At 42.9% G+C, this 15228-nt stretch overlaps 1 protein-coding gene across 2 annotated transcripts; it reads left to right on the top strand.

The window, feature by feature from the left end:
* LOC311128432 (SWI/SNF-related matrix-associated actin-dependent regulator of chromatin subfamily B member 1-A) lies at positions 1-15111 on the top strand. 2 transcript variants are annotated; one of them, XR_014613210.1, is made up of 9 exons: positions 1-108; positions 834-945; positions 1337-1445; positions 1821-1958; positions 4191-4318; positions 4599-4765; positions 11601-11791; positions 12965-13622; positions 14422-15111. XR_014613210.1 is itself a non-coding variant. In XM_084160566.1 (9 exons), the coding sequence occupies exons 1-9, from the start codon at positions 25-27 to the stop codon at positions 14459-14461; spliced, it is 1101 nt and encodes a 366-aa protein (XP_084016692.1). In that variant the 5' UTR covers positions 1-24; the 3' UTR covers positions 14462-15111. The 2 variants fall into 2 exon arrangements, 1 of the variants encoding a protein (XP_084016692.1); XM_084160566.1 differs by having other exon boundaries at positions 13491-13622.
* The last annotated feature ends 117 nt before the right edge of the window (positions 15112-15228 follow it).

Raw genomic sequence — 15228 nt, 5'->3', positions numbered from 1 at the left:
GCCCAGTTACTAGCTACTGTAAAAATGGCGTTAAGCAAAACCTTTGGGCAGAAACCGATAAAATTTCAGTTAGAGCAAGATGGAGACTTTTACATGGTTGGATCAGAGGTATGTATGAGCTGTATAATAACGGGAATATTTAGCTGGCAACACAGCGTACTGGCAGCCAGAATTTTGGTCATCATCAGCCTGTGCGGTTGCATTGTTGTGTCTGTTCTGAAAGCTAACGTTAGCAGCTAACTAGGCAAGTTAGCTAGCTAGAGCTCAAACTAGCTAACATCCCGCTTTGCAGAATGAATCATGTCTAGCTAACTAACGTTAGTTCGCTAGCACTGTCAAGCTTGCATGCAATTAAAGTGTAGGCTATACTTTGTATTGTAGGAGCTAGTACAATTGACCCATTCAATGGACAAACTGCTTTGTATCAAGCTAACGTTAGGTAGCTAGCTAGCTAGCTAAGTCCGGCATTGTTGTGACCGTCCGGTCTGGAGTTGTGCGCTGGGTGGTTCTCTCCCAACATTGTTCATTCAACAACTCCAGACAGCTACTCCCTGCCCATACTATAGTCAAACACTATTGGAGATATGAGATGCCTTGGATCCCTAGGCAGCAACTAGATCTAGCTAACTAAAGTGAACAACTGTATAAATAGCTAGCTACAAGCCGACTCAACCCCCTGCGATGTACGATCGTAAATCGTTGAGTTTCGTCGGCTAGCTAGCTACGTACTCCGTCAATACTTGGCTACATGAAGTGTAGGGGCTTGGGGTTGTTTCTGGGCTCTATACTCTACTAGTAAGCACAGAATAGCTGACTCTCTTCCTTACTCTCAGGTTGGAAACTACCTGCGTATGTTCAGGGGCTCCCTGTATAAAAGGTACCCATCACTCTCGAGGAGGTTAGCCTCCGTAGAGGAGAGGAAGAAAATTGTAGCATCATCTCACGGTGAGTGATACGCTCTTGACATCTTATACCATTTTTATTTTATTGTTATTCACACGTACACTTATACGCCCAGGCAGCAAGTAGCATCCTAGCGTCCTTTTTTTTGTCGCGTTTCGTAAACAACAGGTGTAGCCTAACAGTGAACTGCTCACTTAATGGTCATTTTCTAACAATGCAGAGTTAAAGAAATAGTGACACGAGGAATAAACACACGGTATATGACAAATAACAGTAACGAGTAAAAAATAACATGACTATATTATATACAGGGAGTACCAGTACCGAGTCGATGTGCAGGGGTAGTAGGTAATAGAGGTAGCTATGTACATCTAGGTAGGGGTAAAGTGAGTTAGTGCAAAACATTATTAACACATGGTTACATAACTTTTAGCCACAAGTGTGACTCTGCTGAAGGCATCCGAATGTGAAGAGATCTTCGAGGGGAACGATGAGAAGTACAAAGCTGTTTCTATCAGCACAGAGCCACCAGCCTACCTCAGGTAATGCCTACTTGTTATCTACATTTACATATTTTACATTTTAGTCATTTAGCAGACGCTCTTATCCAGAGCAATTTACAGTAGTGAGTGCATACATTTTCATACTTTTTGTACTTGTCCCCCTTGGGAATGGAATCCACAACCCTGGAGTTGCAAGCACCATGCTCTACCAACTGAGCCAAACGGGACCATTACATACGAGTCCTGCGTAACAGCTAGTGCATGACAATATCGACTATTACCAAATTGTGCCTTTTCAAGCTACCTACAGGCACCTTGGCGTGTGAACAAACCCAAATGGGTTTCATTGGTCACAGTATTGCATTTTCAATGTCCCCACATTCTCAAAAGTCCCTACTTCTCTGTCCATCTCAGGGAGCAGAAGGCGAAGAGGAACAGCCAGTGGGTCCCCACGCTGCCCAACAGCTCCCACCACCTGGACGCCGTTCCCTGCTCCACCACCATCAACCGCAACCGCATGGGCCGCGACAAGAAGAGGACCTTCCCCCTGTGGTGAGGAAAGCCCTTCCATATTGGCCAATGTTTGTGGATGTATTCATATAAATACAACTACAAATATACTTTGATTGCTTGTGTACCATTTATATAGATGTGCCCTTTATTTTTATTTTTTTAATAAACTAAGTTTTTCACATTTTAAAATAATATATACTTCACAAAAATACAATCCAACTTTCACATCAATACATTTGAGTTCATAATTACATAACATCATTTGCAGATGTAAGTGTCAATTTCTTCTTTTTAGTTATGTTTTGATTTGTTAAAAAAAATTGTGTTAGAACAAAAAGTTGTTTTATAGTCTTAATGAATCTTGTCTTCCAAATTGAGAGACATTGCTGCATTTTTCAGGCCAGGTTAGAATGGCCCTTTGACTCTTGAGAGACTGGCTTTCTACTCTGTTTCTCATTGATCGCTACAAGGTCCCGATATGGCCACACAAGGAATCTCAGATCTGCTTGCTCAACGGCTCTCATCAGTGAATGGATGACTGTATAGCCGCGATCCATTATGGGGAACCTTCAGAGTGTGGGAAAATTAAGGGATGGTTCAGTCGCACTCTATATCACCCTCCTGCTCTCAAGCTATTTGGGGGTCAGGCGATGCAGTCTGAGACAGAGGCCATCCAGGGTCACTGGGACTCCTTCCTCTTGTTTTTACATTCGGTAGAGTTGCTCGTTCATCATCAGCTGCTTTTCCGATGGTCTTCCAGAAAGCAAGCCCTGTCTCCTGTCCTGACATGACCGTCTATGAAAACATACCTCCCTCTCTCCCCCTTCCCACAGCCCACTCGTCTACATCACACACGCATTTAATTGTGTGGCTGGAACTTATCAAAACATATGTTTATACAGGGGCATTTTTTGCTGACCTTGAAAGATGGAGGCTTTTAAGTGCCGTTGCCATGTTTTCAACAGGCATGGTCTCTGACCGTAGCGCTTGTTTTCATGCTGGAATTGCAAGGTGGCCATCTTTGTTTAGTTGCTGTGTGCGTTTGTAACTACGGTTTAGATAATAAATAGGGAAGTACATACTCAATTATGTTAGTGTCTTGTTTATCTGATGGTAGAAAAGTTAGTTTTGTAATAGGACACCCTTAACTTGTGAAAAATGTAGGCCTAAATAACTAAATTATTTGAACAAACAAAGAGTGATGTAAACTGTGGGTGAATAAACAGTGATGCTTTTTCACATCGTATAGCCTAAGTTGCTAAGGCAACAGGGTGGGGTAATAAACAACACTTGTTTACTTCGGAGGTCTAACACTTTTCTGTGGGTTTTGAATCCTTAAAAAATGTTGGACCTAGTATCACTTTCCCAGCTAGGTTGTTGACACAATGTCTCCAAAAGGCCTCTACAATGCTAGAAATAACATCTTTTTTTCAAGACCTTGAAAACACACAACGTAAGCATGTATGTCTCAAAGCATTGCTTATTTTGCTGTGGTTTTGGCGAGACCCATCTTGTGGCTTCTCTAGTGAACATCTCTCCTTTCTCTGACGCAGATGTGATCTGCTGAACAGCGCATGTTGTGCAAGCTGCACTCTGAATGTTAATGTTGATAGACATCTAGACCAGAAAATACCCTATAAACCAGTAGAGTAGACAGATCTATGAATCTTTCACAGTCCACCCAATTTGTCGGGACAGTAGAATTTGCCATTGTTGAATTTTAATTTTATTAGCATCCCAATTAACTGATGTCATGACATCGGCTAATATTCCTGGGGTCCAACACAGAACTAAAAATAATTTACTAAGAATGTGTAGACTACTACCCTGGCCATTTCTTTATGTGTGGAGCCAACTCTTCTGTCGTTGTCAAGACATACATAGGGTTAGCATGACAAATGAACAAACACAGAAAGGAGTTGGCGCAAGTACAAACAGACTAGACCACCAGGCTAGTAGAATGCTGACAGAGAGAGACACACATAATTCCCATGTGATAAGCATCAATTCATCATACATTCCCAATGGTGTATCAGATATGGCCACCCGTGTACAATGACGTTGTTTGGATTAATCTTTTGCTAGCAATGACCTGCTGCAGGCGAGTAAAAGCTAAATTAGCGGTAGATTTTAGAGCCTGTTATTCATGATAAATGTCTTTAAAGGTGTCTACAATAACTCTGTAGGATGCCAACAAATGACGTACTAACGTTTCGTAGATTGTAGCGTAATCTAACGCCTTGTCTTCCCCCTCTTCTTCCCTCTGCGAAGCTTTGACGACCACGACCCGGCGGTGATCCACGAGAACGCGTCTCAGGCCGAGGTGCTAGTTCCCATCCGTCTGGACATGGAGATTGACGGGCAGAAGCTCAGAGATGCGTTCACCTGGAACATGAACGGTACTGCTCCACTCTCCATCCCCCGGGTGGAAGACTGCTTTGGAGCAACAAAGTCCAGTTAAGGGTGTTATTCTGAAAACAACCTAAAAGGCTGTAGAATTGTTTGCCTGTAACAGAAACGGCCTCAAAAGCCACACTGAATGCATTTCATTAATCTAAAGTGGCTTCCTTCCTATCCTTGCCTCCTCTTTTTTTATGTGCACTGATCTGAAGATGCATGAACATACACATAGGAAGCCTCTTTAGACTAATGAGACTCTCCCACCATCCTCTCCTTCAGAGAAGCTGATGACCCCGGAGATGTTTGCAGAGATCCTGTGTGACGACCTGGACCTGAACCCCCTGGCCTTTGTCCCGGCCATTGCCTCAGCCATCCGCCAGCAGATAGAGTCCTACCCCACAGACAGCATCCTGGACGAGCAGACCGACCAGAGGGTCATCATCAAGGTGGGTACACACACTAGGGCCCTATACAATTTGTTTTTAGTTTTTTTTGCCTGATTCCGTTTTTGTTTTTACAGGTTTCCGTTTTTTTCTGGTTTTCGCTCTCAAAATCATACATTTTTTAAATAGAAAAACAACAAAAGTTTGTTCTTAGTCCACAACAATGCTTAAACCACTTCACAAAGCCACTTTTGAGGTCTCTGAAAAAAATGGTGTAGTTACCCTTTAATGCAAGTGCCACCAGCCAGAGACTGCGCTCATGTGATTGCAGAGTTTGCAAAAACAAATCGGCACTGGATTGATGCAAATAATCATGATATCACTCTTAGAGCCGAACCGATATGAGATTTTTGGGTCTAATACAGATTTTAGGGAAGCAAAAGTCACCGATTACCGTTATATCTACCGATATATTGTTTGTTAGAGGTGGAATGAAAAACATATATTATTTTTTACACCAATTGTGCTACAAAGTATTACCAGATACTCTGATGATTTCTTAAAAAAATATTTTTTCTATCATTTATTTAAGAACATTTTATTTGTGGTTTACAGGATATCCAACAAAAAGCAACTACACTGAGGGAAAAAAGTATTTGATCCCCTGCTGATTTTGTACATTTGCCCACTGACAAAGACATGATCAGTCTATCATTTTAATGGTAGGTTTATTTGAACAGTGAGAGACAGAATAACAACAACAAAAATCCAGAAAAACGCATGTCAAAAATGTTATAAATTGATTCGCATTTTAATGAGGGAAATAAGTATTTGACCCCTCTGCAAAACATGACTTAGTACTTGGTGGCAAAACCCTTGTTGGCAATCACAGAGGTCAGACATTTCTTGTAGTTGGCCACCAGGTTTGCACACATCTCAGGAGGGATTTTGTCCCACTCCTCTTTGCAGATCTTCTCCAAGTCATTAAGGTTTCGAGGCTGACTTTTGGCAACTCAAACCTTCAGCTCCCTCCACAGATTTTCTATGGGATTAAGGTCTGGAGACTGGCTAGGCCACTCCAGGACCTTAATGTGCTTCTTCTTGAGCCTCTCCTTTGTTGCCTTGGCCGTGTGTTTTGGGTCATTGTCATGCTGGAATACCCATCCACGACCCATTTTCAATGCCCTGGCTGAGGGAAGGAGGTTCTCACCCGAGAGTTGACGGTACATGGCCCCGTCCATTGTCCCTTTGATGCGGTGAAGTTGTCCTATCCCCTTAGCAAAAAAACACTCCCTTAGCATAATGTTTCCACCTCCATGTTTGATGGTGTCCTTGGTCATAGGCAGCATTCCACCTCCTCCAAACACGGCGAGTTGAGTTGATGCCAAAGACCTCGATTTTGGTCTCATCTGACCACAACACTTTCACCCAGTTCTCCTCTGAATCATTCAGATGTTCATTGGCAAACTTCATACGGGCCTGTATATGTGCTTTCTTGAGCAGGGGGACCTTGCGGGCGCTGCATGATTTCAGTCCTTCACGGCGTAGTGTGTTACCAATTGTTTTCTTGGTGACTATGGTCCCAGCTGCCTTGAGATCATTGACAAGATCCTCCCGTGTAGTTCTGGGCTGATTCCTCACCGTTCTCATGATCATTGCAACTCCACGAGGTGAGATCTTGCATGGAGCCCCAGGCCGAGGGAGATTGACAGTTATTTTGTGTTTCTTCCATTTGCGAATAATCGCACCAACTGTTGTCACCTTCTCACCAAGCTGCTTGGCGATGGTCTTGTAGCCCATTCCAGCCTTGTGTAGGTCTACAATCTTGTCCCTGACATCCTTGGAGAGCTCTTTGGTCTTGGTCATGGTGGAGAGTTTGGAATCTGATTGATTGCTTCTGTGGACAGGTGTCTTTTATACAGGTAACAAGCTGAGATTAGGAGCACTCCCTTTAAGAGTGTGCTCCTAATCTCAGCTCGTTACCTGTATAAAAGACAACTGGGAGCCAGAAATCTTTCTGGTTGAGAGGGGGTCAAATACTTATTTCCCTCCATTAAAATGCAAATCCATTTATAACATTTTTGACAATTATTTTTTCTGGATTTTTTTGTTGTTATTCTGTCTCTCACTGTTCAAATAAACCTACCATAAAAATTATAGACTGATCATTTCTTTGTCAGTTGGCAAACGTACAAAATCAGCAGGGGATCAAATACTTTTTTCCCTCACTGTATAGCCTCTATAAATACGACAGTAAAATATGTTAAAATATATTTTATCTTCTTAGACACATTTTGAAGTTGGCCCTATCTGTGGCAGTGCATAAGAAGTATGCAAAAGTGTTTGCTAGGGGTGGCTGGCTGAGAGAATTAAACTTTGTCTCAAAGTCAATCTGAAATGGCACTGTTCACAAATAAGCATTGAAATGCAGTAACCTGCTGTTCGTAACTAGGTATCAGCATTTGTCTTGAGTAGATTTACTACAGTGTTTACAACAGTCAAAGGTCATGTAAGCAAACACTTTATGGCAACCTCGCAGTGAGAGTACGTTATATCAAGCGCAAGCTAGCTGTTCATTACGACAATGTTTCCTTACAGAAACCATATGTACATTACATTGTAATTCGAAAGGTATTGGCTATAAATTTCAACTGCAAATGTCATGCGCTGATGACTGAAAACGTTTATGCAGGCATATCTTGCCGCACTGGTTTTAATCACACATTCTAATTTAGCTAGCTAGCTAAAGTTAGCTACTTATCTCATCATTTAATGCAAGCACATGGCCTGAATGATAGATCTGCGCCAACTGTCTTGCTTTTTGCAGATTGCATATTTGGGAAAACAACTAACTAAATAAGCCCACCAGCTAACAAAATAGGTCCATACAGTAACAGTGTTATTTTTGTATCAATGACGAGTGTTCACTTTGGTGCCAATCCAGTGTTGGCACATAAGTATCACAGATTGCGAGCTAGCTAAGCTACCTAATCATGTTTTTCATGAAATTGGATGATATTTGAAGGAAACCAGATCAAAGTATGATGACCAAAGTATGAAGAATGAATGTTGCTTCTACGTTGATAAAGTTTGATCATAGTTACTCGTCTCCTCCACCATGTCAAACACTTGGATTCATTATTAAGGGGACAAAGTGACATCACCTTAACTCTCATTTTGATACACCAATGGTAACATGATATTCTCTTACCTAATTTAAATAAGTACCAGCGCCTTGTAACCAACATCGGAGAAGGCGTGTTTGCAGAGGGGCGTGGTTTATATAGCTAGATAGCTACTCTACTGGTACCAAAATTGGACTGTAGGGTGTCGGCAAATATAATAAAGTTTACCCTATTTATCTATGGCAAAGATACTTATGTTTCCCCTTTCATCTGTATCTGGTTACCGGCTAGCTAGGTCTTCAGCCAGCATGGAACAAAAGGGGGGTGGGGGTGGGGGGGGTGGTCGTTAAACTCTGACGCAGTTGTCAAGTCAACACATCCGTCAGTGCAGCTGTGAACCGCATCACGAGAGACATGCCAAATGGGAGATGTAGAAAACAATTATATATATATATATAAATGATCGATGAAATTTCAATGTTTGAGTTGCTTTGTGTATCACCAAATTTGCTTGATGATTTTACTGCAAAACTCCTCACTGCATCCAAGTTGCGTTCAGAAAGTATTCAGACCCCTTGACCTTTTCCACATTACAGCCTAATTCTAAAATGGATTCAATTGTTTTCCCCCCCCTCATCAATCTACACACAATACCCCATAATGACAAAGCAAAACAGGTTTTTAGAAATGTGTGCAAATGTATTAAACATAAAATACAGAAATATCAATCAATCAATCAATCAATTTTATTTTATATAGCCCTTCTTACATCAGCTAATATCTCGAAGTGCTGTACAGAAACCCAGCCTAAAACCCCAAACAGCTAGTAATGCAGGTGTAGAAGCACGGTGGCTAGGAAAAACTCCCTAGAAAGGCAAAACCTAGGAAGAAACCTAGAGAGGAACCAGGCTATGAGGGGTGGCCAGTCCTCTTCTGGCTGTGCCGGGTGGAGATTATAACAGAACCATGCCAAGATGTTCAAAAATGTTCATAAGTGACAAGCATGGTCAAATAATAATCAGGAATAAATCTCAGTTGGCTTTTCATAGCCGATCATTAGAGTTTAAAACAGCAGGTCTGGGACAGGTAGGGGTTCCATAACCGCAGGCAGAACAGTTTAAACTGGAATAGCAGCAAGGCCAGGCGGACTGGGGATAGCAAGGAGTCACCACGGCCGGTAGTCCCGACGTATGGTCCTAGGGCTCAGGTCTCTCAGTTGGCTTTTCATAGCCGATCATTTAGAGTTGAAAACAGCAGGTCTGGGACAGGTAGGGGTTTCGTAGCCGCAGGCAGAACAGTTGAAACTGGAATAGCAGCAAGGCCAGGCGGACTGGGGGCAGTTTACATTTACATAAGTATTCAGACCCTTTACTCAGTACTTTGCTGAAGACCCTTTGGCAGCGATTACAGCCTCAAGTCTTGGGTATGATGCTACAAGCTTGGCACACCTGTATTTGGGGAGTTTCTCCCATTCTTCTCTGCAGATCCTCTCAAGCTCTGTCAGGTTGGATGGGGAGCGTCGCTGCACAGCTATTTTCAGGTCTTTCCAGATATGTTAAATCGGGTTCAAGTCCTGGCTCTGGCTGGGCCACTCAAGAACATTCAGGGACTTGTCCCGAAGCCACTCCTGCGTTGTCTTGGCTGTGTGCTTAGGGTCGTTGTCCTGTTGGAAGGTGAACCTTTGCCCCAGTTTGAGGTCCTGAGTGCTCTGGAGCAGGGTTTCATCAATGATATCTCTGTACTTTGCTCCGTTCTTCTTTCCCTCAATCCTGACTAGTCTCCCAGTCCCTGCTGATGAAAAACATCCCCACAGCATGATGCTGCCACCACCATGCTTCACCATAGGGATGGTGCCAGGTTTCCTCCAGACGTGACGCTTGGCATTCAGGCCAAAGAGTTCAATCTTGGTTTCATCAGACCAGAGAATCTTGTTTCTCATGGTCTGAATCCTTTTAAGTGCCTTTTGGCAAACTCCAAGCCAGCTGTTGTGCCCTTTACTGAGGAGTGGCTTCTGTCTGGCCACTCTACCATAAAGGCCTGCTTGGTGGAGTGCTGCAGAGATGGTTGACCTTCTGGAAGGTTCTCCCATCTCCACAGAGGAACTCTAGAGCTCTGTCAGAGTGACCATCGTGTTCTTGGTCACCTCCCTGACCAAGGCCCTTCTCCCCCGATTGCTCAGTTTGGCCGGGCGGCCAGCTCTAGGAAGAGTCTTGGTGGTTCCAAACTTCTTCCATTTAAGAATGATGGAGGCCACTGTGTTCTTGGGGACCTTCCCCAGATCTGTGCCTCGACAAAATCCTGTCTCGGAGCTCTACGGACAATTCCTTCGACCTCGTGGCTTGGTTTTTGCTCTGACATTCACTGTCAACTGTGGGACCTTTATATAGACAGGTGTGTTCCTTTCCAAATCATATCCAATCAATTGCATTTACCACAGGTGGACTCCAATCAAGTTGTAGAAACATCTCAAGGATGATCAATGAAAACAGGATGCACCTGAGCTCAATTTCGAGTCTCATAGCAAAGGGTAAATAAGGTATTTCTAAACCTGTTTTCGCATTGTCATTATGGGGTATTGTGTGTAGATTGATGAGGGAAAAAATGTATTTAATCAATTTTAGAATAAGGCTGTAACGTAACAAAATGTGGAAGAAGTCAAGGGGTCTGAATACTTTCCGAATGCACTGTAGGCTCTTCAAAGAGCTGTCAGTCAAGGCGAGTTCATGAATATAAGCTCCCCGCCCACTCAGTCTCTTTTCAAACTTCCTGGTAGCCATGAGAGAGAAATTACTTTTCAGAATAACTGTTCAGGACCTATAACTAAGTGCGAATATGATGAGGACAGGGCTGCTTGCTTGGGGAAGTGTACTTTTGATTATTTATTTATTCAAATATGCTGGTTGTGGCATGCTACTCACCCTCAAACCACCATGCCTGCTCTCTCTCAAATTGTGACCTAGGATTGAATGATGTTCAATGAGCAGCTCGTCAAGCGCCCTCTTCAGGCAACCATTGAAATGTAAAAATGTTTAACACAAATGAGCAGACGTATTTGTTGATTCTATGTATTTAATATTGGCGCTTTTATCTGTGTAATAAAGACTAATACAAATATTTCTGTGAAAGGCTAATATTGGCCGATAACCGATTTATCAGTCGGGCTCTAATCATTCTGCCAGGTAGGCATAGGCTACTTTGTAGTGAAAAATTGAGAAGGTTTTTGGGAAAGCCTTTCCATCTACCAGCAGATGGTTATCATTAGCATTATCGCTAACGGCTACACAGAGTGTAGACCAGACATACGAGCACCACACAACACACACAGACGGGCATTACTGTGCCCTTTCAGAAAGTTGCAGGAAAATACAAATCACTGATGCATTTTGTTCATGTCTTATGATTTAACTTGGGCAAATGAATGAATTTTCTAATAAGTTGAATACATTTAGTTGATTTCCTACTAAGTTCAATGCATTTTTGAATATTGTTAAATTCCGTTTTAATGTCTGGATTCCGTGATTCCGTCCGCGTTTACCGCAACGTGGATTTTATAGGGCCCTACACACACACACAGTCTGTCTGTCAGTCAGTCTGTCTCACACACACACACAAAGACAAAGACTTCACTGCTGCAAAGATCAAGGGCTGTATCTCAATAGTAAAATCAAGTGTCTGCATCTGGCCCAAGTGCCGCCAGTTTGAGACCCCTGTTTGTCACAACATCACTCGTATACATACTGTATCACTTAAACTGTTTGTTGTGTGTGACTCAGCTGAATATCCACGTGGGGAACATCTCCCTGGTGGACCAGTTTGAGTGGGACATGTCGGAGAGGGAAAACTCTCCGGAGACGTTTGCCCTCAAGCTGTGCTCCGAGCTGGGCCTGGGAGGAGAGTTTGTCACCACCATCGCCTATAGCATCCGCGGCCAGCTCAGCTGGCACCAGAGGACGTACGCCTTCAGGTAACACACACACACACACACACACACACACACACAAGAACAACACAGGACACCCGCACAGACAAGAACCTTCACACACTCATGCTCGGTCAGACAAATTAATGTCCAATGCATTGCCCAGAGTACTGATGAAATTGAAAGTTGAGGTAGAAATACCTGCACACATATTTGCTTGGAAAGTATTTGTTGCAACACCCACACATTTTTCAGCCTAGACGCAGCATTCCCCAGTGCCTCATTCTGTCCTGTAGAATAGATGTCTTAAATACTCAAGATTTGAGGTCGCCTGCATCGTGGAACATTGCTGGAATAAGGCCAGAACACATTTAGTTCACCTAATGTTACTATGTTCTGTGTTCTTTAAGATTAACTGTATCTCACAGTGACATGAACATGGAGTGAGGTCAAGTTAAGGCGTTTGTGTGTGTGGAGGGGTGTAGCAGTTGGCTGCTTGCCTATGACTCACAAAGTGGATTTAGATTTCAAACACATACAGACTGCCTGCGTCCTGTTTACATCACTGAGTACACAAACACACACACACCTACATCCATTATTCACAAGCACAAATACCATGTGTTTTTCCACCAAAACAAAAACCTCGCTACCCCTCATCTGTTCAAATAGTACTCTCCAGCAAACTGAACCCTGAAACAGTTCCTTTAGTGTGTAATGGCATTCGTTTTACATATTGAAATATCTTAACGCAGTACAGATTTCCCCCCGGCCAGTGACACAGACATACAGCCATATTGTTTGTGTATATGCTCCTCCCCCCACTCTGCCTTGCATGGTTTGTCTCACCAGCTTGGCTCGGTTCATTTGGGACGTTTGGATCATTTGGGCCCTGCTTATCAATCAGTGTTGGGCTCAATTCAATTTCACTATTGGTCATTTCATGAAATGTACTGAAATAGCACATTAACAAATTTAGAAATGTCAGATTTTTTCTTTTCTTTAGTATTAGTAAACAATTGACATTCCATTGGTTTCGGTTTTGAGCCCAACCCTGATGCCAATGCTTTCCGAGTCATTTCAAGCCATTGATTGTGTGTAAATGGGAAATGAGGAGTTTTGCTAACATCATAATCATCATCATGGCTTGTTTTGTTTTGCATTGCAAATTAATTCTCTTTTCTACTCTCTCTCCCCCCACTTGTCTGTCCCTTATAGGTCTGATTTCAGGTCAATATGCTTTTGAATTACTTGACCTACCCCCCCCCTCTTCCCCCAAGCTTAACCCTCTGCCACCCACCCACGTTCTCTTGACACGGTCTGCCCTGGGAAGCTGAGTACATTTACACTTTATATCTCTTTCGCTCTCTCTCGTCCGTTGACTTGACTTTGCAGTACTCTCTTTTGATTGATGGATGCTTTATGACTTTGGCTAAGTGTGCTAGTGGTGAATCAGTGCTTTACTTTCCTACTTTTACATGGCATCTTGGGCTTGAAAAAAATACATGGTAGACATTTTTGGAAAACTTTAAGTTCCAATAAGTCAAATGTTTGTCCCTTTGTATCAAGGGTGTGTCTATTCCTCATCAAAATGGGACTAACCCACAAGAGCGACAAAAATGTTTGCCTCTTATTTGCTCTCCCACTTCTTCAACACACCATGACCGCAGCATGTCCCATCCTGGGCGCTCTCTTCCTCGTTTGCGTCTTTGACTTCCTGTCGCTCTGATGTAATTTCCTGCAGTGAGAATCCCCTGCCTACAGTGGAGATCGCTATCCGCAACACAGGTGACGCCGACACGTGGTGCCCCCTACTGGAGACCCTGACGGACGCAGAGATGGAGAAGAAGATCAGGGACCAGGACAGGAACACCAGGTAATAGAGAGAGATGGCCTGCCATTCAAAACCTGGGTTCTTTCTCAATTCATCTTTCCTTTTCGATTCCTCGCATCCTCTCTCCTTGCCTACTTCTCAAAACCCATTGGAGAAGAAGATTCGAGGGGAGGGACCTTGGACCTTCTACAGTTGAGAAGGAGTTGAGGAATCACAGAAAGACATTGAGATAGAGCCTTACTCTACGACTAGTGCCCTCTCCTAGTCTCTATGTCCACTGTTGTAGAATGGCTTAAATTGTCCATTTTTTTGTTCATTAGTGCAAATAATTTTGTATGTCATCAATTACGTTTTCAAGATAGAACACACATCATCATGAGTTTTTGCTCTGTACTGCTCTCTAATTTGAAAACTTGACTGCTGACGTGCACAATTTAGGTGGATTGTATTAACTGGGGACTAATGTGTGTAATATTCCTTTTAATGGGCGATGGAGCATTGTGGTGGAACTTATTAGAACTCACCCTGTCCTCTAGGAAGCGATCATTAAAGAAAGTGGGCTGGCCAGAGGTTAGAGAGACAGACCAGTAACCGGAAGGTTGAGGAGAGACCGCGAGATGGTTTTGCCTCAAAATCAGACATTGTTTTTGGTCTGCACCAGTCAGACCATTGAAAACTGATCTGAGCAAAACCACTTTATAATTTGGAATAGGGTATCTGGTCAGAAAAGTATGAAAGCCTGAATCATCAGATTCCCCATCTAAGAATATTCTCTACTGTATTCATCCAGCCTATCTGCCATCGGCCACATAATAATCTATTCCATGTGTTTTCCTTTCAGGCGCATGAGACGACTTGCCAACACTGCCCCTGCCTGGTAGAGCGAAGCAGCAATAAACTACTACAGAGCCTCTGGTCAACTAACGGTCAGCCCCAATGGGCCCTCTGACACACACACACAAACTCAACAATAGACATTCCACTGGTCCCTTCTTACAGCCCCCATAATGTTAACTAACTCTATGCTTGGCTGTCATGTCCTCTGGACACAGATCCAGGACCATTGTCACATACCGAACTCCATTAATTAGAATTACATTTGATCCAGGAACAGAGACTTTTGTTGAAGGAGCCTTATCCATTTCTATTGATGAATCCCAATCCAAGCCCCTGTAGTGGTTCAAGCCGCTACTCATTTCTGATGAGATGAGGTGGTAAATGACAGGTGCCATGGGCAGAGTGTATGGATCAGTATGAAATGTAGCCTTTGTTGTTTCTACGGACTCACCATCCAAGTGAGCTCAAACTGTAATACTGCTCTGATGCACTCGTATCCCTCTTGATGGACGATGCAGATGGATGACTGACTGACGTGTCCGTTAATAGAAACTATTGTTACACTCGAGCAGACTCAACTCTTGCAAATAATGTAAACGTATGTATTGTGCTTTCTTTTTGTAAAGGTGCTGTTACTTTTAGTCAACGTTTTTGTTTTGTTTCCTTTTTTTAATAAAATGCCATGTTTGTTGCTCTACAATTGTCAAGTGGGCTATTATTCATTGTCACTGAGGTACTTAAAGTAGATATGCTTCAGTTTGTGTGGCATCAATTCTGTTTCTCTTTAGTTCGCTCAAGCTCTTCCTTGTGA

The sequence above is a fragment of the Coregonus lavaretus genome (assembly GCF_964263955.1).
Source record: "Coregonus lavaretus genome assembly, chromosome: 4".
NCBI lineage: Eukaryota > Metazoa > Chordata > Actinopteri > Salmoniformes > Salmonidae > Coregonus > Coregonus lavaretus.
The sequence above is the reverse complement of the archived record's forward strand: the minus strand, read 5'-3'. Positions and strand labels throughout refer to the sequence as shown.

Coding starts and splice junctions, on each gene's coding strand:
- LOC311128432 (XM_084160566.1), top strand. CDS start 25: ATGGCGTTAAGCAAAACCTTTGGGCAGAAACCGATAAAATTTCAGTTA. Junction 946..1,336: donor AATTGTAGCATCATCTCACG/GTGAGTGATACG, acceptor CATAACTTTTAG/CCACAAGTGTGACTCTGCTG. Junction 1,959..4,190: donor AAGAGGACCTTCCCCCTGTG/GTGAGGAAAGCC, acceptor CCCTCTGCGAAG/CTTTGACGACCACGACCCGG.